The sequence below is a fragment of the Eptatretus burgeri genome, chromosome 5, assembly GCF_056783735.1.
Source record: "Eptatretus burgeri isolate ZD-2024b chromosome 5, Ebu_testis_v1, whole genome shotgun sequence".
In the NCBI taxonomy this organism is placed as follows: Eukaryota; Metazoa; Chordata; class Myxini; order Myxiniformes; family Myxinidae; genus Eptatretus; species Eptatretus burgeri.
The window spans coordinates 113072511-113095640 of NC_140965.1; the positions used below are offsets into that span (position 1 = coordinate 113072511).

At 42.7% G+C, this 23130-nt stretch overlaps 1 protein-coding gene across 2 annotated transcripts in view; it reads left to right on the forward strand.

The window, feature by feature from the left end:
* The window catches only part of CPSF3 (cleavage and polyadenylation specific factor 3), a 93314-nt gene that overhangs the window by 64241 nt on the left and 5943 nt on the right, over positions 1-23130 (forward strand). For both annotated transcript variants that reach the window (XM_085883373.1, XM_085883372.1), the window contains exon 17: positions 1587-1686. In XM_085883373.1, the coding sequence (XP_085739499.1) occupies positions 1587-1686 (100 nt within the window). The remainder of the gene's footprint in view (positions 1-1586; positions 1687-23130) is intronic.

The window sequence follows — 23130 nt, forward strand, 5'->3', positions numbered from 1 at the left end:
GAAGGTTCGATAATCTCGGGAGTGTAGAATGGCAGTGCTTATACACAGACATTGGTGCGCACAGATCTTTCGAAATATGTGCTCGACATATTTTTATAGTTTAAGGGAAATGCTCTATATTTATGCTAACTTACTATGAAATGACGATGCAAATATATCCCCCATTTTACGCCTTCAATCAGATCCATAACAATATCATTATGCGCCAGAACTAAGTGAGAGAGAGCTACTGGCTTGTTAACATCGAGGCTCTCGCGTCAAAACATTACGTCTCGGCTCTTGATCTCTGAACCCAATTTATTTTGACCCCAATTTTTCTATTTTTACCTTCCTGTCTGAATAAAAGGTTGGTCGTGTTATGCTTAGGAATCTTTCCTTCTTTCCATTGCTTTCCCAGAGTCCTCAGACATTCGTTTTAGCAAGCAAGCATTTATTGCCATGTGCAGCAGTTATGTGGCATGTTGGTGAAATCAAGGGTGAAAAACATTGTTTGCTTTTTTTTAAAAAAAATGTATTTGTTTATTTTTATCTTTCCTTTTTTTTTCTTCTTGTTTTCCCTTTTATCTTTCCCTTTTAAAATTTTTTTATTTTTCATTTTTAAATTTTGGATCAAAATTTTTAAAAACATGTCCAAGTACATGAATGGGTCGATAAACAAGATAAATAAATTGGAGTTCTGTTACAAGGCACTTCAATGCAGGAGACCATTGGGCCCATCAAAGCCTGCGCTAGGGTTGTTTATTTGTGCTCTTTCCTTTTTAAATGCTGAGTGTCAAGCAAGGAGGCATCATGTACTTCTTTGGAATGACTCAAGCCAGGATTCAAACCGCCAACTCGTCAGACTCGGTGGACGCTCTAACCATTACACCACCTCGTCTGGTTAAACATTGCGTAATTCAGGAGAAATTTGAAATGACAATGCATCACAAAAGGTATTGAGACATTATTGATACACAACCGTTTCCACGATTCCTCTGAGAGTGTTAGTCCGTCATCGGCAACAAACACGGCTGTGGTTCATTCGTTAACACTTTGTACCAAATGGCAGCAGATATCGGACAGCATTTTCATTGTCGTGAAGAGCAGGTGAGGTTCAGGCGGTGAATTGTGGTTTGTTGACTCTGACACTCGAGCACCATTTCCACCCCGGGTGGTTTGATGGGGTATGAGTCAGGCTTATGGACTGGCCCTTCGGATGTTCAACGTCATCCTCGAATTGATTCCCGATGTATATAGAAGTAGGGTATGGTACATTATCATGCTTAACATGCAAGAGCCCCCACTGTAGTATTATAGAACATTGGCAACTGCAGCTTTGGCCACAATTTCTTCAGGGAGATTCAAACGTAGAACAGTGTTCAGACTGAGCTTTTGGGGCTTTTGGGGTTTTTTTTTTTTTTTTGGCATATTCTTCCATGGTGAAAGTGAATGAAATACTGTAGTTGATTGGCATTCCAAAATTTTAATTTTAAGGATGTGATGCCTCTGTGCCTTGGTTGTTTTTGATGGACACATAACCTTATCTGTTAATAAATCATAAAACACCAAATGTTTCTTTTACAACACTGGCAATTCTGCTTTTTCAGTGACATGTTTGGAGAGTCTTCCATCACGGTCTTGGACTCTGGCCAAGCGATCTCCATCACGGTGAATGGAAAGACCATTATCGTATCCCTCACCACCCTCGTACGTAATTTATGCAGCTTGAGTTTCACACCACACATTCACAGGTTTTCTCCGTCTGTCCCACCTCCCCCTACATTATGCAATTGCAAAATGTAACGAAGAATCGAGAGGCTATACCGTGCCACTGGCGGTTTTCCGGACTCTTATCGGATTAAGAAAAATCCATGCATATGACAGGGCGATGGGACGGAAAGCATGAAATCATGAATCTGTGTATCAACGTGATTGGTTGTATTTATCTGGAGGAAGGGGATTGGAGTTAATATTAGTATGATGGCCTCGATAATATTTAATTAAAATGTTAATACGACAGTAAAGTCGATGGCGCACCGTCACAAATCCCCATGCTTCCCACCTGAAGCAAAGTTGAAAGATAGCAACAAGTTCCACCTGGAATGACCTAAATCAAATTTGTAGTTAATTTGTAACTCTGCCACCGAAGGTGGAATGAGGTTATGTTTTCACCCCTGTCTGTCTGTCTGTTTTTCTTTATTTGTTTGTTTGCAGGATATCTCAAAAAGTTGTGGATAGATTCAGATGAAATTTGGTGTGCAGGTTGGTTCTGTGACGAGGACGAACTGATTAGATTTTTGGTAAAGGTCCGGCTCCAATAATTTTTTTTAAGTGATTCTTCACCATTGAGATAGAGAGATAGGGCCAAAAATGATGTATAGCACAATATCTCAAAAAGTTGTACATAGATTCGGACAAAACTTGGTATGCAGGTTGTGTGTGACAAGGACAAATTTATTTGATTTTGTTGAAGATCCAGATACAAGAATTACTTAATTCCCAAAGTGATTCTTCACCATTGAGATATTGGGCCAAAAACGATACATAACATGATAATTCAAAAATGTATTTGACCCGACTGGATGAGGCATTGCGTGGCGGAGGTATGTGCTCTAACGAGTGCCCTTCTTGTTATTTTTTTCCTGTTTTGACCTTAGTGGCCATAAGTTTGTTGTATTTTCTGTTTTATAAGAATGTTGCAAAGCTAATCCCACCCTCTGGGATCATATCCCCAAAAATTGTTGCATATTTCATGCATGTCCAAAGTTTCATTTTAAAATGTTCCTGTAATTGCATTTTTCAGTGTTTGTCCTTTTAACCCTGTCCCAGGTGGCAGGGCCAAAAATGACACTGCTCTTGTACCTTTTTGCCACGTGGTGACCATAACTACCAAGTTTGGTGAAATTCTGCATTATCGTTTCAGAAGGGATAGTTTGACGGACGGACAGACAGACAGATGGAGCTGATTGCAATATCCCCTCGTTTTCTTCAAAAAGCATGGAGATGATGATGGCAATGATAATGTTTAATTTTCATTAGGAGATGTAGCTCATCAGAACGGCCATGAAAGGTTTAGCAATGTCTTTCAAACCACGTGTCATCATCCCGTCGGATCTAAATTTAAGCTGGAAGAGTTTCCAATAATGCTTGAAATTATTTTGGTAAAATGATTTTGATTGAAATTAATAAAAAGACATGCCATGCCTGAAAATTAAAGTGAAAATAAGTCGAAGAAATAAGCTTTCCTTATCGCAGAGCACTGACACGGCGACACGAGTGTGTGTTGTTGCAGCGTTAACAGCGTTTGTTCATCCTTCGGTACGCCATCCCATTTGTTACAACAGCAATTTGGCCCGGCACTTATATCCTTCGTATGATCAGTGCTCTTGCAAACGTGCAGTTTTTTTTTCTCGTCTGCAGTGTTGAAGAAATTCAGTTCTTCTCTGTCGAAGTCTGAGACCAATTTATTAACAACAACAACAACAACAACAACAACAACAAACGTGCGCGTTGGAAAGAAGGAAATGCAAGACAGAAGCAATATCAAACACGATCCTCTTTCTGATCAAAACACACTGTTCAATTTTGAAAAAGTACCAGCAACAAGTGAACATAATTGGGAATAAAATGAATATAATTATTTATTTAATTTTCTTCCACAGCAGCATACCTGATCCAAATGAAATTCGTGTGCAGCTTCTCTTTGTGGCCTTATCCTCAACTGGAATGCATTATATTTGTTTATTTTATTCACAGTCATCTTGATGCTAATTGTGTTGCTTCTCCATAAATCGCGTGTGGGGATGTTAGACGTCGTCGTACCTTGACATGAATAACTCGGAAATTGTCAGACAATGGATCCACATTATTAGGAAATCCCACGTAAATTACTATACAGTGTTTCAAAAAAAAAAAAGTGGACTGTTCAAACGTTTTATTGCAGAAAAATTACAAAAAGCATTACGTTCGGTGATGCATTGATGGAAAGCATACACCATGCCATTTTCAAATCACTCATTATACTGCTTGTAATTGACATTTTCAATGTGTGTTCCGCCTCTGTTCAAGCACGCTTTGATCCTGACTCCGAAGTTCTCCACAACTCGTCTGCAAGTGGCTGGAGTGTTAGCCTGACGGTAGTCCTCCACCTCCTGCTTCTGGACAGCCAGGGTTTGAGGTTTGTTGGCATAAACTTGACCTTTGGCAGCACCCCAAAAGAAAAAAAACTCCAATGGATTCAAATCTGGGCTGTGGGGTGCCAACTCGTGCGATGTGCCCAGGCTGATGACACGATTTCCAAACAGCTGGTGGAGCAAGTCGATGGTTTCACCTGTCGTGTGCAGTGGGCCACTGTCCTGCATGAACCATGCAAGTCTGAGTTGGTTTGGAGACAGTAGTTGAGTGAGATCAGTGTGAAATTGGCGTAAGGCATTGCGGTACCGCTCGCCGTTGACCGTCACTATCTTACCATTGGTGTCCTCGATCCAATACGGTCCCAACATCACCCCATCTGGCATTCAACTTGCACAGAAGCACGTGGACTTTGGGGCCCTTGAGAGACATCTCAGACACAACTTCAGGAGGCTCAACAACCCAGCAGTTGTTGTGATTGTTGATATTCCCATTGAAATGGAAGTGGTGCTTCATCACTGAACCACAAGGAGTTGATCCAATGGGGGTACCTTTCTGTTCAGTCACTGAACCAATCACACATTGTTACTCGGCTTGCCATGTCATTCAGAGTTGGTTTATGCCTTACAGATATGATGTAGGGGTTGAGCTTGAGTTCAGAAGTGAGACTGCACCACACAGATATGAGGCTGAGAACTCCACTTCTCAGGAACACCGATGGTGGGATTTCTTTGGTCTCTCGATAGCAGAATCTCTCCACAAGATCAATGTTTCCTTGGTCCTTGGTAATACTTGGTGGGTGGCCAATGTTGCCTTTATTTTGATTTTTCATGCTTCCATGTGCTTGGAAGTGCTCCACAAACTGCTGAATGTTCCCATTGAAAGGTCCATTATGGGTATGAACATTGTAATACCGACAGCATCGTCGACGTACCCGCACTTTGGATTTTGTCTCAAACCACAAAATCACGATTTTCACTTTTTGTTCCACTGTGAACATCATAGTTGACGTCGGATCCCACTGGCTACTTGTTAGAAATGGAATACCACCACCACCATAACCTGCAAGAGAGAAGGGTATAGCATTAGAAACGACAGAATATATGGCTGCTCAAATCCTCCACTTCTTTTTGAAACACCCTGTACACGGAGTACCTCAATATGGGATTTGAACCAGGGTTCTGAAATGTCAAGAGCCATCAGTTCAGGTGGAAATGATAAACGGGCCAATTTGCTTCTCTTTTAAAAAAAATTATTAATTGCCGGAATCCTTCTGATTTCGGCAATTATGTTGGTCGGTTGTGTGTCATTCTGTGTGTCTGTCTGTCTGTCTGTCTGTTTGTTTGTGTGTTTGTTTACCCTGTAGCAGCCACACCGTTTCAGCGATCATGACCAAACTGGGTACAGATGTCGGCCATGGTCCAACTTAGATACTTGTCATTTTTGGTGAATCTAGGTCAAAGGTCAAGGTCACTGAAAAACCGAAATTCTTATTTTCACAATAATGTCCGCTAAAATTGTCGTATCGACGTCAAACCAAATCCAAAATGTGCATCGTCCAATTCTGCATCCAACCATATGTCTCATTGGGGGTGTCACACCAACACCCTTCTTAGCGGTCGGGGGTCGAATGTCAGGGGGGGTCGGGTCAAAACTTTCAAATTGCGATAAAAACGCCATTTCAAGTCCGATTGACTTCCAAGTGATGATCATGACCAAACTAAGTGCTATAACTCATTAAACAGTAGCACTATCGACTTATAAGACCCAAATTGATTTCCAGGTTTTTTTTTTCAGAGATCATGGAGATATGACAAAGTTATTCTGGCAGTTCCTTGCTCAATGAGCAATTTCATTTTGTTTGTTTGTTTGTTTATTTATTTAAAAATTTATAAATTCTTAGTTTTTCCAAATTGTATTAAGTAAGCTACACTTTGTTTTGATTTCTGCTCTATGGCCAATTTTTTTTTTTGCAATCTCCACAAAGGGTGTTTGTTGGGGAGATGGGTTAGTGGGGGATAAATTTAGAATAGGAAGGGGAGGGGAAGGAGAAGAAACAGATGATGGGGTAGAGGAGTGTGGGAAGAGTACAGAGAGACTTAGAATTACACTAACCCCAATGCCACCCTCCCCCACCTGCATGAATTTATTTGAAAAGTTTCTGACCTTGTATGTTTATCAGTTATGTGACTTGGTGCCATTACTCCTCAATTGTCCTGGCAACCTTTTATTACCAAACGAAATATGTTTCCCCCCCTTCACGAAAACATTGCAGAAGTGCTTCATCTCACAAAATTGGAGACACCACAATTTAAAGAGCAGTTATTTATTGAGGTTAGGTATGAGTATCACCTGACTTCAATTACAAGCGGTTACTGGTTTGTACCAAACACTCTATGTGGCTTTTATACGTATATGACATGCCTCATGCAAATAAATACTTATTAGATATTTGTTGGATGGCTGACCACACCATCCATGGCAGGAGAAACCCGACTCGGCGAAACCGGAAAAGCAGGCCACAGACCAGGAGCCCAGCTCCCCTGGTAATGGAAGCTTACCTACCAGGGTGCAATCCTGCACCACCACATGATGCATTTTGATCAACCCAGCCCCCATAACTAATCCCCATGCTGAAGTTGATGACCTGACCCCAAGAAAACCTCCTAGCACACCCGTCGCTATCTCCACGCACGCCCTGCATCATCGCAATACCGGGAGACTGCGACATTTGTGAGCCCCCCAAACCACCCTCCCACACCCACCCCCTCCTGCCTTTGAATAATAAAGACAGCTGCCCCTCTATACACAACATTTAATGAGAATATAATTGCATGTTTTTTGATTAACTAATCTATATTTGTTATTTATTCTACAAATGGCTGGCAGAATGGGAAGCTAAGTTTGGCAGGTGATAATTCTCCATTGCCAAGGAATCTTTGTTTTATTTGGCTTCCCTTAAACAGCACCGATTCTCATGGAGGAAGCTATGATATCAACATATAAAACTGGACATTGATTGGTTTTTTTGGAGACAAAGTCGAGGCTTGTGGAGGGGCAAGAACATCGAATGGATCAGGATGTAACAGAACAAAAGGAACAGCAGACATAGAGGGGGGAGCACACAAACAGCAGGGTTGAAGGACAAAATAGCGGGAGACTTGGACAAACAATGGGCGTGGGGAGGAATAGGGGGCAGGAGACGATGCATGGGATGGCTAAGGTGAATCCAGAAGAAAACTATGGAGTACGTGGCTTCTGGTTAACATCATTTCTTGCAGGGGTGTGGTGATGGCACTGATACAGTGCTCCTCGTAGATTAGGGCAGGAATTTGTAATTTGTCCGGGGTGTTGGCGATGGCTCACTTCCTCTTCGCGAAGGACACTGTGGGGTCTTTAACAACCACCAACTAATGCAAGCAGACGGGATGCCCAGTTTAATGTCCATCCGAGCGACGGCATACACATTGATGGACCACCCTGCCTGCGAAACACCGGGATTCAAACCAAGGCAAGACTTCTCGGAGGCGAGTTTGTGAATATTGATGCTATCCCCAGTCCAGGCCATAGTCATTTGGATAGAAGTGAGTGCTGCATAATCACACTAAATTTGAATGATCCAGGCCATTTCACCAAGGTCTGTTTGACAGTTTTTTTCATTGTACAGATTTTAGCAAAAATTTGTGAACATGGACACCAACCATCCTGGGTTTCATTTCCACAAACACGACGCAGGACTTCACCATTATTAAAATCATAAACTCCTTATTTATAAAAACAACAACAGATGGATAGTTATTTGGCCTTTAAATATCACAGTGGGAAAAGTTAATTACTGTCCTGGTAGTTTACTTTAAAAAGGTCAGGCAGTCTGGGCAATTATCCCCACAACTTACTTCCCCAGGTGGCACCAGCAAGCCAGCGTTAATGGATTTTATCAACTAAATGTCGATAAGAGTATGTTTACTGCCACGGGAAAAGATGTGCAGCTCACGTCGGAACAAAACAAGACAATATGGATGTACCGTTTACGTAGTCTTTGACAAAGGTCAAAGGGACTGGGTCAATGACGAATGAATAATCAAAGGCTCCATTAAGTTGCACCGTTGATGAACCCACATTTGACCCTTGATCTTGGATTCTGTCCCTTTCAGATTTGAGCCCTGACCTTGGATCCTGTCCCTTGATAAAATCCATTGTCTATGTCTTGTTTTCCGATGCAGATCGACAATCACCTTCACAGAGACTAGTGACATTTAGGCCAGTGACAGCCAAGCGGAAATAAACTGACACCTACTTTGTCACAAATTATGAGGTAACCATTGTTGTGATGGGGGTGGGGGGGAGGAATGTTGAGCAACGTTTTAATATGACATTGATTTGCAAAGTCATGAGATTTATAAACTTGATTTTCTTTAAAAAAAAATTTTTGCTGTCCATGTCCTTTAAAAGCAAAAGTCAATGTTTTCATACTTTACCGATGGCTTTGAAATGATGCAAGCCCAAATCAATGCCATATTAAAACGTTGCTTAACGTTTTTTTGTTTTTTCTGTCGGATCACTTTCCCATCACAGACAGGTCGGTGGTCTCTCTGTCTTCTACCGCCTCCTTTCTATCCTTCAACGCACTGCTCTGTCCATGCTTTGTCCCCTCAGGTTTCTGCAGAGCTCACACAGTCCACCATCAACCCCTTTCTGGTGAAACTTCCTAAATCCAGGATCACTACTCACCTCCACTCATTTGTTCCTCTTCTTTTTTTTTATCCCTGTCTGTGGAACCAACTTCCACATCCTCTTCAATTTAATTGGCAAATTAACATTGTACATGGGATTTGAAACTGCGATCCAGGACCATGGGTTCCTCTTGATGCGTTCTATCATCGATCAACTCAACACGTGGTGCCAGGAATGCTTCTGGAGTTTGTTTGGTAAAAACAATGGAAATTGTTACTTTATCGATGCGACGTGAATGTCCACAAACCAAGTGCCCTAATCGTGGTTAATGGCTTTGAAAGATGGAGCGTGAGTTGATGGTCTAAACCCGTTTACTTGGTTTAGGTGGCCATAATCTAGTGCTGAAGGCAAAGAGAACACTCATTGAGCAAGGAAAGTTGGGCATGGAATGATTGTGATACATGTGCCCCAGAGTTCCCATTCACTGAAAGATGAAAGAGAATTTGGCCAATGTACCAACCGGCATAAGAGGGCCTGTTGTTTTTCAATATTTTTGCTTCTTTATTTTTTTCTTTTCTTCTTGGATCCATGGGATCTTTATTGGCCACAAACTAAAAATGCAGATGCGACAGCTGGTTTTCCATTCTTGTCTGAAAGAGACCATTCTTCAGTGTGCAATAACCCCTGTCGACACCACATTTGAACAATAGTTTTTCGGTGTCTGACACCATTGGCGAACGAACCCAGATGAGACGGATTGCTGGTGAGGTGTGTGTGTGTTTGCGTGTGTTGTTATCTCCATTTGCTGGTTTAAGGAGATGGAACGAAGTCCTCCCAGGACTCAAAGTATCCACTTTCGCTTCGGTGAGGGATCACAGTTCATGGACCAAGCTGTTCAACTTCGTTGTTCTCAGAGTTTTGTTCTGAAGGCTCTTTTCGGGATCGTGACTAAACCCCGGACTGCCTCAAACTGTAGTTCATTTTGGTAAAATTCCTGAGGGTGGTTTTCAAAATCTCAGTGATGTTCTTCTTTATTATTCCTGTTACCCCAATTATCACTGGTGGTGCAATTTTGATGCTCTTCAGCATCTGAGATCTTTTGATCTTATTTTTGAGGTCCTGGTATTTGGTAATTTTCTTGATTTCCACATTATTTATTCCAAAATCAGTGGGTCCTGATATCTCAATCAGCAATGCTGTATTTTCCTTTTTGTTCCTGAGAATGATTTCCGGTCACAAGGCTCTGTTTTCTATGTTCACGCTCAATGATCATCAGGTTATACGTGAGAATGACATCCATATTTTCAATGATTGACCTTGGTTCATGTTTCCATGAGTTTTCTGGTACTGGAACTGGGAACTGGGAAATTTTTCCAGATATGCCAATGAATCACTTTGCTTACTTTGTTCTGCCATTATGTGTACAGTTGTTCTGATAATAGTTTTTTTGCATCCTGAAAGCAGGTGACTAGTACTTTCTCTTTCTATCTTGCAGAACCCACACTTGTCCGTCTGGCTCAATCCCGCCATCTTTTTAAACCCGTTGGTGTAGTGACCTCCAATGAGCCTTCTTTGTCGATCCCAACTCGGTCCAATTATTTTTTTAGCTCACCTGGTCTTTAGTCTGGTGAGCTTCTGAGATTGAGCAGTGTCCGTAGGTGAGTGAGTGAATGAGTGAGTCAGGCCGTAAACACTTCAATCATTATCACTTGAACCAAACACACGATTTTGATGAAACTTGGCCAAAAGCTTCGTATCTGATGCCTAACGACGGCTTATTGACCGCATCAAAATCTGCATTCATTAAGGGGATCTACGGGAGGGAGGTGGATTGAATTTGACCCCACAAAATAGGTATTTGCTCTTCTCCAAAGCTACACACACAATTTCGATGAACCTTGACCGCATCAAAATCTGCAGTTATTAAAGGGGTGTACTAGGTGGTTTTGACCACCCCCCCCCCCCAAATAGGTGTTTGCTCTCTTCTCTGAAACGACACACACAATTTCAATGAAACTTGACCATAACCATCATCACCCATGATGTACCAAAGTTTGTTCACACGATTCAATAAAATAAATCAGGGTCTAAGGCGGCATGCAGGGCGTTCGAGTGACTGTTGTTCCTGATCCATGTGAGCTTCAGGATGCCTAGTCCTATTTTTTTGTATTTACCTGCTCTTTTGTCGTTCTCGCAGTTGTTGATGTATATTTGTTTATATTTCTTTTTATATGTTAATTTTGTCTTTTTTGCAATCATTGGGGTTGTATTTGTAGCTGTTTCATTTTCCTGTGTGGCATCTTCTATTCGCACCTGTTTTTGTAAATTCCTTGCTCGGTGAGTTAGGGATACTTTTCCAGTTTTTTTGTGTTCATGTTTGTTTACAAATTGAATCCGACAGTCTGTTGAGCATTTCACATACTCAGCTAGTCCAACACTCGTCACTCTGTACACCTGGTTGAGTTCCATCAGGCTGCTCCCTCCCTCTCATCTCGGCAGGTACATTCTCGGGATGCTCTGGTTTTTTGCGGATGGTAAGGAGTTTTCTTGTTTTGATGTCCAAGTTATTTATTTCTGAATGGGGCCAGTCTATTATTCCACAGCTCTATTGGAACACGGATACTGTGAGTTTGTTTATGGCTTTGATTTTGTTTCTTGGGGAGAGGTACATTTTCAGGATCAGCTTCGTTGTACATAGGTATCCTTTGGTGATTGTTTTGTGCATTTGTTTGTGACATATTTGGAGGCCCTCTTTTACTCTTTGTATGATGCTTCGTTATCTAATTGCTGCATTATTGTTTCAAGGTCAATTTTTATGTTGTCCGTTTTTGTTGGTTTACCTTGTACAAATGTGCACTTGGCGCACTTATCTAGTCCAAATTCCATTTGAATGTCCTCAGAGAACCGTTTTGATGGTTTTAGTTGTTCTATCATTTCTTATGTCATTTGGTACAGAGCTTTAAATCATCCATGTATAGTAGATCTCATGCGTCACCTTTCCTGTTTCTTTGGATGTTCTGAAATTGGTTGTTGGAGTGTATCCGTGCCCTTGTTTGTTGATGAGGTTACTCAGTGGGTCTCGAGCCAGACATAAAAGGGGGGAGGGGGCAAAAACCATCTCCCTGGAAGATCCCACTCCATATCCTCACATCTGGTATTTCGATATTTCCTTCCGGGTGCTGTAATATCAATGTGGTATTCCAGAGCGCTGTTGCTTTCTCAATCAGTGTGATCATTTGGGGATTGGTTTTGTATATTTTCATGCATTTTATCATCCATGAATGTGCGACACTGTTGAGAGCTTTCCGATTGTCGATCCAGGCGGTGGACAATTTGGTTCTTCGTATCTTGTAATTCTCAGGTATAGCCTTGTTCAGTAGTAGGTGGCCAATGGTTCCATAACAACATCTCTTGTATTCCTTTTGTTCTGCCTCAAAACCTCCTTGTTGTGTTAGGTGATGGTGCATCATTTCTGTAATGATTCCTGTTCGAAGTTTGTTTGTTTTTGGTGGGCATGTTATTGGCTGGTATTTGTGAGGAAGTTGGGTTTCTTCAAATTTTAGAATGAGAAATGTGTTTCCTTTGATGAGCCACTCATCCACTGCCTTTACCGGTTGGATCAGTTCGTTGAATGTCCTGGCATCGTGATTGTGGAGAGCATCAAGTTGTTTTCACCAGAAATTTAGAATTCCATCTGGGCTTGGGCTTTTAAAGTTTGGCATGTTTTGAAGTTGTTACCCTGCGCTCACGAAGCGAAAAGCAGGGTGAAGCAATCAGTTACGTGCGTACATGCGTACGTATGGCATGCATCGTGTCTGCATTTTGACAAGAGCGTACATCAGAAACTGTTCAGCAGAGGAAATTGAGACTTTACCACATGTTACATGACCATGTGATATAGCGATCACTTTTGAGGTCAACATATGTCAAAAGGCCAAGTGTCTAAAATTGTCAATTTTCATCCAATTGGCTTGAAATTTGAACATAATTTTCATATCACCTCACTGAATTCAACCACCAATTATTTTTGAGGTCAATATAGGCCAAAAGGTCAACATAACCAGATTTATAAAAGTGACAATTTTCTTCCGATTGACTTGGAATTTGAAGAGGATTTGCACATTTGGTCATTTAATTCATCTACGAATTATTTTTGAGGTCAACATAGGTTGAAATGTCTAAAATTGTCAATTTTCATCCAATTGACTTGAAATTTGAAGAGGATTTGCACATTTGGTCATTGAATTCAACTACCAATTCTTTTTGAGGTCAACATGGGCTGAAATTTCTAAAATTGTCAATTTTCATCCAATTGACTTAAAATTTGAAGAGGATTTGCACATTTGGTCATTGAATTCAACTACCAATTATTTATGAGGTCAACACGGGCTGAAATTTCTAAAATTGTCAATTTTCATCCGATTGAATTGGAATTTGAAGAGGATTTGCACATTTGGTCATTTAATTCAACTACGAATTATTTTTGAGGTCAACATCGGCCAAAATGTCAACATAGGCTGAAATTTCTAAAATTATCAATTTTCATCCAATTGACTTGAAATTTGAAGAGGATTTTCACATTTGGTCATTGAATTCAACTACCAATTCTTTTTGAGGTCAACACGGGCTGAAATTTCTCAAATTGTCAATTTTCATCCGATTGACTGGAAATTTGAACTGGATTTTCATTAAAATTACCATCATGCAGGGGTTTCCTTATTTTTTGGAGTAGGAGGCTACCATTAAAAAGTAGCAGGTTACCATCACCACGAGTGAAGTGAGCGCAGCTGTATGGCCAGGGTCCAGAGCCCGCCTAGGGCCCTGTAAGCTGGAGGATCCTAGATGGCTGGAGATGCATTCTAGCATGATTTCTGACATGAAAGAGTTCTCATATTATCATGCTGTTGGGGTGGAAAACTCCACAAAAACAGCTGGTTAGCCCATACTGGATGTAGTTGCATTAACATAATGACTGACTGACTGGTTGACTGAAATTCAGCTATACTCTTTAGTTAGTTCAAGCAGCTTTTAAACAGGGTTCATTAATTTAAGGCCATGGTTTAGGGCACACCAAGGTGTCTGGAAGATGGAGTATCTAAGCATTTTAAAAGAGAGGTATTTTAGCAACATTTGGGCCATACCTTAGTTCTTAATAGGGAGATGATACTGTACATGGTGGAGTACAGTGAGCAATCTGAAGTAAGTGTTACATAATAATAGTGTAGATGAATTAGCATTCATTAAGGAAAATCGAAAAAAAATATCGAAAAATCCGCGCTGAAGTAGGCGGCAACCTTTGACATTTTTTCTCTGAGTAGACGGCTGCGGGTCGCCGGTAACCGGCTTCTAAGGAAACCCCTGATCATGTGTCACATGGTCTGGCAGCCATGTTGGATCCTTAGGGGAAATCTTTGAAAATCTTCGTAGGAGAAACCACTTATCCAATCAATGCAAAATTTAACGAATTGATCAACGACCCATGGGGAATATGGTTTGATAAAGATGATGTCATGGGTCATGTGGTCTGGCAGCCAAATTAGATCAAAGAAAAAAAACAACCTTAAAACAAGAGTTGGCTCGCACCAAGTCCTTCTCAAGACTGCACAGGGTATGTGTTCTATGAATACCATGTAGTTTTCTAAAAAAAATTTCTTCATAAACAATCACGGGGCATTTCCTCTTGATGTTGCTTCTTCTTCTTTTTAAAGTCTGAGATCTATTCTGCTTCTTTATGTTCTTTTGGATCTTCAAAAATTCCTTTCCAAAATTTTCTCGCTTTTCTTTTTCAGGGGGAGTTGACATATTATGCTTTTGTTTTCCTAATTTGTGGTGAAACCTCTTCGGGTTACTCTCAAACATGTGTTTTGTTTTCTCCTGCTGTTTGCGTCCTCAGTTTTTTTTAATCTTCCTTGCCGTCATTTCTATTTTGAGTTTGTTTTCAGCATCCAAGCACTCGAGAACTTTGTCTTCGATTTTGTACATGTTTTTATTTTATTTTATTCTTTGGAGTTGTGTGTGCGTGCACGCTCTGTTTATCTTAGACCGAAATACGTCTTTCCCATATTCATGAGTCACTCGCTTGCATTAATGAGAATGTCCCACATGTGCATCTGACTGGCATTACACTTGATATCAACACGCAGTAGAAAATGTCTCATTACACAGTTTCAGAATATCTTGTTTGAGAAGAGGTCTGAGTCAATGGAGTTCCATGAAGGAATGGCAATCAGCCGTCAGAGAATGAACACCTTCATCGGGGTAATATTGACCATCCCGAAAAGGAACTGAGGGAAATGTAATCTCGTAAATGGAGAATGGCAGATGACCCCGACCATTGTTCTCCCAGGCAATAGAAATTCATCTCGTGAGGGAAGAGTGGATTATTATATAGATGGATTGTTTGACAACAACCGAGACTTTCTCATCACATTAAACCTCAAAGCTCTCCCTCTCACACTCTGTTATTATTTTATGACAAAGATTTGCTATTGTTTTATCTTTCATATTTGTATACAAAATGCCATTTATTTTTGGAAACTTCTGGCATTCTGCTGTGTTTGTCAAGCATGTGGGATACAAGACCTCCTTTGTGCCGAGCTTTCTGACTTCTTCCATTCGCACAGTCAATGTACTGCTATCAGTGCAACCCTCTCCTCTGCTTTCCCGGTGGGGGCTGAATTGCACCAATGCATTGTCGTGTGCCCGGTCTTGTTCATCATCTGCATAACCGACCTCTCTGGTGCTCTGGAATACCCTCTGTTGCATGACAATGTTTCATCTGCAAAATGTATTACTTTCTTCCTCCTAACAGATGGATATCATCTACATCACTCTCTGCTGATCTGCAGTTGATTGGATAGGATGCTGCTCTGATGAATGGAGCATGTCTTTCAATCCTGACAAATCTCTCGGTCTCGCACTGTTGTGCCGGGAGGATCATCAAAATATCCCACCTGTGTATTTCCTTGGATATCCGCTAGAATAGGTCATAGTCTCTTGAACTTTGAAGCCTCGCCATCAGCCATGACCTCACCTGAGCTGATCACATCACAAAACTGACCTCAAAAGCCAACTGCAAATTAGGCATCCTCTGTTGATCCAAGTCTTTCCTTACAAAATCAGAGCTACTCACAGCTTTGTCTTCTGTTTAACTCACTGTGAAGTTCTGTGTTGGGAGTTAAAGATAACTCTATGGCCCACTTGAACTTCAGGCTTCCTTCCACAAAAAATATATATTCGTACAGCAATTTGTTGGACAGTTTTTGTTACATTGGAGAGCTCCGACAGCAATTGGGTTGTTACTTTTGGTTTTCTGGCTTTTCATCATGTTCTTCATCATCTTCTTGACAAGATGGCTGGATCACACGTTCTTCAGGGGACAGTTCTTCTCCATGGGACTCTTTTTCTGTTCTTCTGTTTCTTCTTCTTCCATGTTATCAAATCCTTCCCCTCAAATATGTTTAGCAAGATCGATGATCTTCACCTCTTCTTTCTGAACAGGGAAACCTCAAAAATCATGGGCAATCCCAAGGAAAAAACCACAGGGTAATCTTCCCGGGTCAGATTGCGATAGTGCATGTCAGGGTGGTGCTGAAATGTCGTCCACCAAACGGCGGTCCCTTCGGGTGGGTGCCTGGAATGTCCTATCCCGAAGAGAGGATGATCACCTTTCTGTTTTCACCTGAGCTCAAGCGTTTGGGCATCCATATTGCAGCATTCTGAGGTTCGGAGACCGCATAGTGGCGAGATCATGGGTGGTTACACCTATGATTGGTCTGGTCGCTCTGATGGTTTCCATGCCCAAGGAGTTGCTGTCGCTGTGTCCAATAAGCTAACTCCAATGATAATTGTAACACCGGTCAACGAGCGTATTACGAGGCAAAGGATTCGTCACTCCTTGGGTGTCATTTCCCTGGTCTCAGGTTATGCTCTGACTGAGGCGAGTGATCTCACCGTGAAGGATGCATTCTATGCCACGCTCGAGTCTGTGGTTGATCAGTGCCCCAGGCGAGATACACTTCCCATCTTGGGGGATTTCATTGCATCGACTGGAACGGATAGTGATGGTTATGAGACGTGTGTTGGTCCCCATGGGTCTGGAACTGTAAACCAGAATAGCACGAAGTTCCTTGACTTTGCAAGAAGTCGTAGACTTAGGGTGGCTGGTTCATGGTTTCACTGCCCACAAGCTCATTGCTGGACTTGTTATTCTAATGCTGGTGGTGTGGCGAAGGAGATTGACCATGTGCTCGTTGATGGTCGCTGAAGGATAATCCGGAACTGGAGGGTCTATGGGAGTGCTCATTTCCTCAATACCGACCACAGGCTTGTGGTAGCAGCTCTGAAGTTGCAGCTTAAATCCTGGAGAATGGTACCATCCCAGCCTGGGCTGGATGTCGGCAAGCTCAAGGATGAGAGGGTAGCTGAGGAGTTTGCGAACAGGCTGAGTGGGCATTTGGGTGTCTGGGTGCTTTGGGGAATTCTGAAGAGTTGTGGAGTGCCTTTAAGACCACCATCCTTGATGTTGTCGGTGGATGTCTTGGAACTCACCGTAGGGCAAAGAAGAATTTTGTCTCTTAAGGAACACTGGATACCATTAACCAGAGTCGCAGGGCCAGGCTTAATGGCAGAGTTGAGCTGTTCAGGGAGTTGAGGTGGAAATCTGTACGTGTGCTGAGGGTGGACAAGGAGGCCGATGTGCGAGGAATCTGTGAGAGGGTAGAGCATCACCTGTGTTCAAGTGATTCTCGTCCTGCTTTCAGGGGAATTCGTGCATTGTGTTCCTCCAAGCCCATCCCTCGGTGTGCTGCTGTTAGAGCGGAGGGTGGTGGGCTCTTTACAGAGGAGACCAAAGTGAACGCCTACTGGGTCGGTTACTTCGAGTGGCTGTACCGGGCTCATCCACCAGCTGTTAAGTTGGATGTCGTGGGTGGGGGGGTGGTGTTACTATCCCAATTGCTGACTCTCCAATCAACTGTGATCCACTTTCGTGTGTGGAAACGCAGGCTGCGGTGAACTGGCTGAAATGGGAGGTGGAACATAATATTATGGCCCGAGTGTTCAGCGCTCGCCATGAGGGGAAGCACTCGAGTTTCTCCCAAACATGCGGTCCTGAGACAGCTGACCACAGATAACTCTGTGGTCCAACAGGCTGGAGTTCTTACACAGCCGTAGCCGCTTAACTTAGACTATTGGCTTAGCAGGGTTACACTTTGAAGTTTCCGCGACATCTTTCTATTGGCAAGGCAACCTAACTAGAGGCCATGCCCTCAGCACCACACCTGGTGACCCTCTGCCGAGCGGAAGAGATATGTGCAGCACAGGCTAATGGAGCAAATCGAGTGGGGTACAACCTCCTGTCTAACTTTACTTGTACACTGCGTCGGACCAATGAAGGAAAGGACAACTGAAACAGATTTGAAATAACAACCAACAGTTATTTATTACACACACACACACACACACACACACACACACACACACACACACACACACACACACACACACACACACACACACACACACACACACACACACACACACACACACACAATCAATCATTTAAAAAGTGAGTATTTACAAGCAAGAAAGCAAAAGGCACAAAACAGCTGATTTAACCATAACACATATTCTTGTACAATCTTATTTACACAAAGGACATGGCCATCATTCAATCCGGGGAGAAGAACTCGAGAAGGAAAGAAAAGTACTGAGAAAAGAAAAGTGGTGTTGACCCCCCCCCCCCTCTCACCTCACACAGCCCAACAGGGCTGCGCTAATCCAAATATGTTGGGGAATTCAGGGGAAATGGGTGGGGAAGATGGGCAGTGGAGTGGCAATGTGGCATGACGAGATGCGCAACCGTGCCTCTGAGGTGTCCAAACCTAGTGGGCAAGTCCTCTCCTGCATGGAAGATACGCTACGGCAAGAATCTCCCCACAAATCAAACCATGTTCTCGGCTTTTTATTCTGCCTTCCTTCACACTATGGGCTCCCTCCCTCTCTTCGCACACTCAGCTCCTCACTGGACAAGCTTTTTGACATTTGTCCATCCACTGCTCAGTCTCTCTCTCTCTCTCTCTCTTTCTCTCTCTTTCTCTCTCTTTCTCTCTCTTTCTCTCTCTTTCTCTCTCTTTCTCTCTCTTTCTCTCTCTTTCTCTCTCTTTCTCTCTCTTTTTCTCTCTCTTTTTCTCTCTCTCTTTTTCTCTCTCTCTTTTTCTCTCTCTCTTTTTCTCTCTCTCTTTTTCTCTCTCTCTTTTTCTCTCTCTCTTTTTCTCTCTCTCTTTTTCTCTCTCTCTTTTTCTCTCTCTTTTTCTCTCTCTCTTTTTCTCTCTCTCTTTTTCTCTCTCTCTTTTTCTCTCTCTTTTTCTCTCTTTTTCTCTCTCTTTTTCCCTCTCTTTTTCCCTCTCTTTTTCCCTCTCTTTTTCCCTCTCTTTTTCCCTCTCTTTTTCCCTCTCTTTTTCCCTCTCTTTTTCCCTCTCTATTTCTCTCCCCCTCCCTCTCCCCCTCCCCTCCCCCTCCCCCTCCCCTTCCCCTCTCCCTCCCCTCTCCCTCTCCCTCTCCCTCTCCCTCTCCCTCTCCCTCTCCCCCACCCTCTCTCTCTCCCTCTTTCTCTTTCTCTTTCTCTTTCTCTTTCTCTTTCTCTTCCTTCCTCCCACTCTCTCTCTCTCTCTCTCTCTCTCTCTCTCTCTCTCTCTCTCTCTCTCTCTCTCTCTCTCTCTCTCTCTCTCTCTCTCTCTCTCTCTCTCTCTCTCTCTCTCTCTCTCTCTCTCTCTCTCTCTCTCTCTCTCTCTCTCTCTCTCTCTCTCTCTCTCTCTCTCTCTCTCTCTTCCTTCCTTCCCCCCTCTATCTCTATCTCTATCTCTATCTCTATCTCTCTTCCTTCGGAGGGAATGGACCATTGGGGTAAAGGAGGGATTGTACTGGGGAAGAAGTACAAACTAACCTCAACACATGCCACCTGAAGAATCCTTAGACAAGGGGCCAAGGACTATCTACACATAGTCTACAGAAATAACTATTTTCGGTTCCCCTACGTGTCCATGTATGCTCTCCCCCTGGGGTACATTTTCAAAACTAGTAATACTAATATCACTGGAAAGTGTAACATACTCGTACCATAGATCAGCAGAATCGTTTTCAGAATCATCAGTGGGACAGGTATTGGTGCAAGTTTGCCCAATGCACGTAGAGCACATGGAAGTGCAGAATAGGCCAACCTTGCGGCAACTGCATTTCTTCCCACGGCTTGCCTTGCACCCGCATGATACCATGCATAGTACCCTATCTGGTGCCACTTGTCGGTCAGTGTACACCGGAAATAGCATCCCACCTCAGTTGGAGACAACTCTTCCTTGACCGTGATTGCACTGTTAAGTATGTGGTACGTTGCAACTGCTCAAGTTGGGGCAAGCTTTCCAGTTTGAACCCAGCTGAGGAGACTGAGGTTCTGCTGACTTGCCTCTCATGTACCACTTGTAACAATGCTTGTATAGAGACGTAAACCAAACTACCCCATCCATCTTTTGGAGAAATAGCTCACCTACGCACACAACTTCATCGTGAGTGGAGCCAGGCTGATAAAATTAATTCAGCACCTCACCCCAGCCCCCTCCCCTCCCCCAGTCCTCCTTTCCACTATCAAAATGGCCAATGCCTTTCCCCAGGTTGTATGGGATTGAAACCATGTTGCAACCGGTAATGGCACATATGGACTTGAGATGAGCCTTGCTGTGGAACTGATTAATTGCTGGATTTACTGAATGCTGTCGACAGATATTGGATTAAGTCTGAAGAGCATGGAATGCAGGATCCATACCAGTTGTGGCCTGCGCAGTCAGCATGACCAACAAATCATTGTCAGTGGCTTTGACCACAACAGGTCTGGTTTAATCATCTGCTGCAGTTGTCATTGCAGTTTGAGCACGAAGATAATTGGCATCTGCAGTGTTCCACTTGCTTGCCACACCAATGCCCTCAAACTTGATGATGAGTTTAGTGATAAGCCTTTCTTTGTTCTTGCCGCTTGCCAAGAAAGCTTTATGAGAGGTGGTTGTCATACTAATCTCAAAGATGATGTCTGTTGAGGCATTCTGAGTTGTTCGGCACTGCTTCTCTGGTGGACATTGTGCAACCATTTCCATCGAAAACAATCATGGATGCAGGGCCATAATTGTTGAGGACATGTCACATGTGTTGCACACCTGACCATATGTGGTGTGATTGAGCCAATGCACGCTCTGCAAAAGATGAACGACAAATTTGGCATTCTGGGAAATTTCCAGATGAACATTCACCTTTGATTTCAAATTAATCATTTGTCAAATAGGGATGGAAGCTGCCTCCCGACTCTAAGTGCAGGTACTCCTGCATCTCGGTTTTGTGCTTGACGACATGTCACATGCATGAAGAGGAGGGTTGTGTTGACTTTTACTTCCTGTCTACAGACCAATGCTTGACTTTTTGCACCACTGGTAGAGGTAAACTCTGTCTTTACGCTTTAACTTGATGTCAGTGTAGTTGTGGCCTGTCATCACTTCTGCTGCGCTTTCCCAACTGCATATATTCCAGCCGCATTCACTTCCTTATCCATGACAATGCCATTAGAGTTGGAGACAAGGGCATCACGCTCCTGGCATGAGAAATGGAAAAGAAGCCAATTGATGAAAGTACCATAGCCTTTAGCATCTCGTGGAGTGCTGCAGGTACACAAGTTGACTTGCTGGTCAGCTGTGTGACTGAAGGCCGGGTCACACCTTGACGTTTTAGCCAACGTATGCCGATTTTTTTATTCTTTTTTTCTAAAACGCTGGCACACGTTGAATACGTTATGGGTAAGTTTTGATAACATTGAGAGCACGCTGAAGAACACTGCCATACGTCGTTGTACGTTGGCTTTAAACGTTGTACTTTTCGGTTGTCCTCAATTTTTTTCATGCTTGAAATTTCACGACGTATGCCGGCGTATGACTCGCACGTTCCGCTACGCTGGCCACAAGTTGTATGCACGGTCTGCGATCGTTGACAGACGTCAACACATGCTACTTGTAAGTTAATCATAAGTTGAGACACGCCGAGGTAATGTTTAGCATACCCGAAACTTATTTCTAAGCTATGATTAACGTGTTGTTGGCACGTTACGCGATCGTTGCCACACATCGACAGACGTTACTTTTAAGTTACTCATAGGCTGAAAGACGTCGGTATAATGGATCGTCCTTGCGTCAGCGTCCACGGCCACGGCCAGGACACTTATTTGCAGCATTCTTCAAACTTTTCTTCGGCATGACGAGGATGTTCACACTTCGATGTCGAGCTTGGCTATGATTCCAATTGTCCATCGGCAGCGTCTATTTAAAATAGTCGAGTTTGAGCGTTTTAACACGTTCAGAAGAAACGATTAAAATTTCCAAACCCCAGCGCCAAAAAACAAAGGCGAGTGACAGCAATTTAAATCGTTCATTGTAAACAATGAAAATAGTTGAGTGGTACCGTTTAAAAGTCGTTGAGTGTAAAAACAATCCAATTGTTGAGCGCAAGCGTCTACTTTCAATAGTGGAGATGCAGCCATTTAAATCGTTGAGTTTATCATTTAAATCGTTAAACGCAAGGACGATCCATCATAACCCACACCCTCCCCCTCACACTCACCTACTACTGCCAACATGAACAAACTACTACTAATACTAATACTAATACTAAGACTGACACTGATACTGTTACTGCTGACATGGACATCGACTCAAAAAGGACTCGAAAACACTGTTGGGTTCCCCTTTTATGAGCAGCATTTTTATATACCAATTCCCAAAACCGCTGGGAACACGTCTTTATATGGCAGTTGTAAGATAGAAACACGTTAATTTTTTTTTTTTGTCGACCGGAAGACGTCATTGGAATACGTCTACATACGCCGATGTGTGTTGGGACTACGTAAAGAATTGGTTCAAAGCACGTCAAACATAAGTTAGAAATAAGTTTCGCGTAAAAAAGACATTACCGCGACGTGTTTCGACTTATGAGTAGCTTATAAGTAGCCTTTGTGGACGTGTGTAAGCGTCCACATATCGTGTGTAAAACTTATCCCCATCGCATGCGGAACGTGTGTCATACGCCGAGTACGTCGTAAAATTTTGAACATGTTTAAAATTTCTTGACGTACTCTACTTACTACGACGTATGATAGCGTGCTTTAGCGTTCTACTCACGTATACCAAACTTACTCATACCGTATTTGATGTGCCCCAACGTTTTAGACACATTTTTCTTAGGTCGGCATACGCTGGCAAGATCGCCAAGGTGTGACCGCGATGTTGTCACTTCCATTTCTACGGCAGTTATGATTCG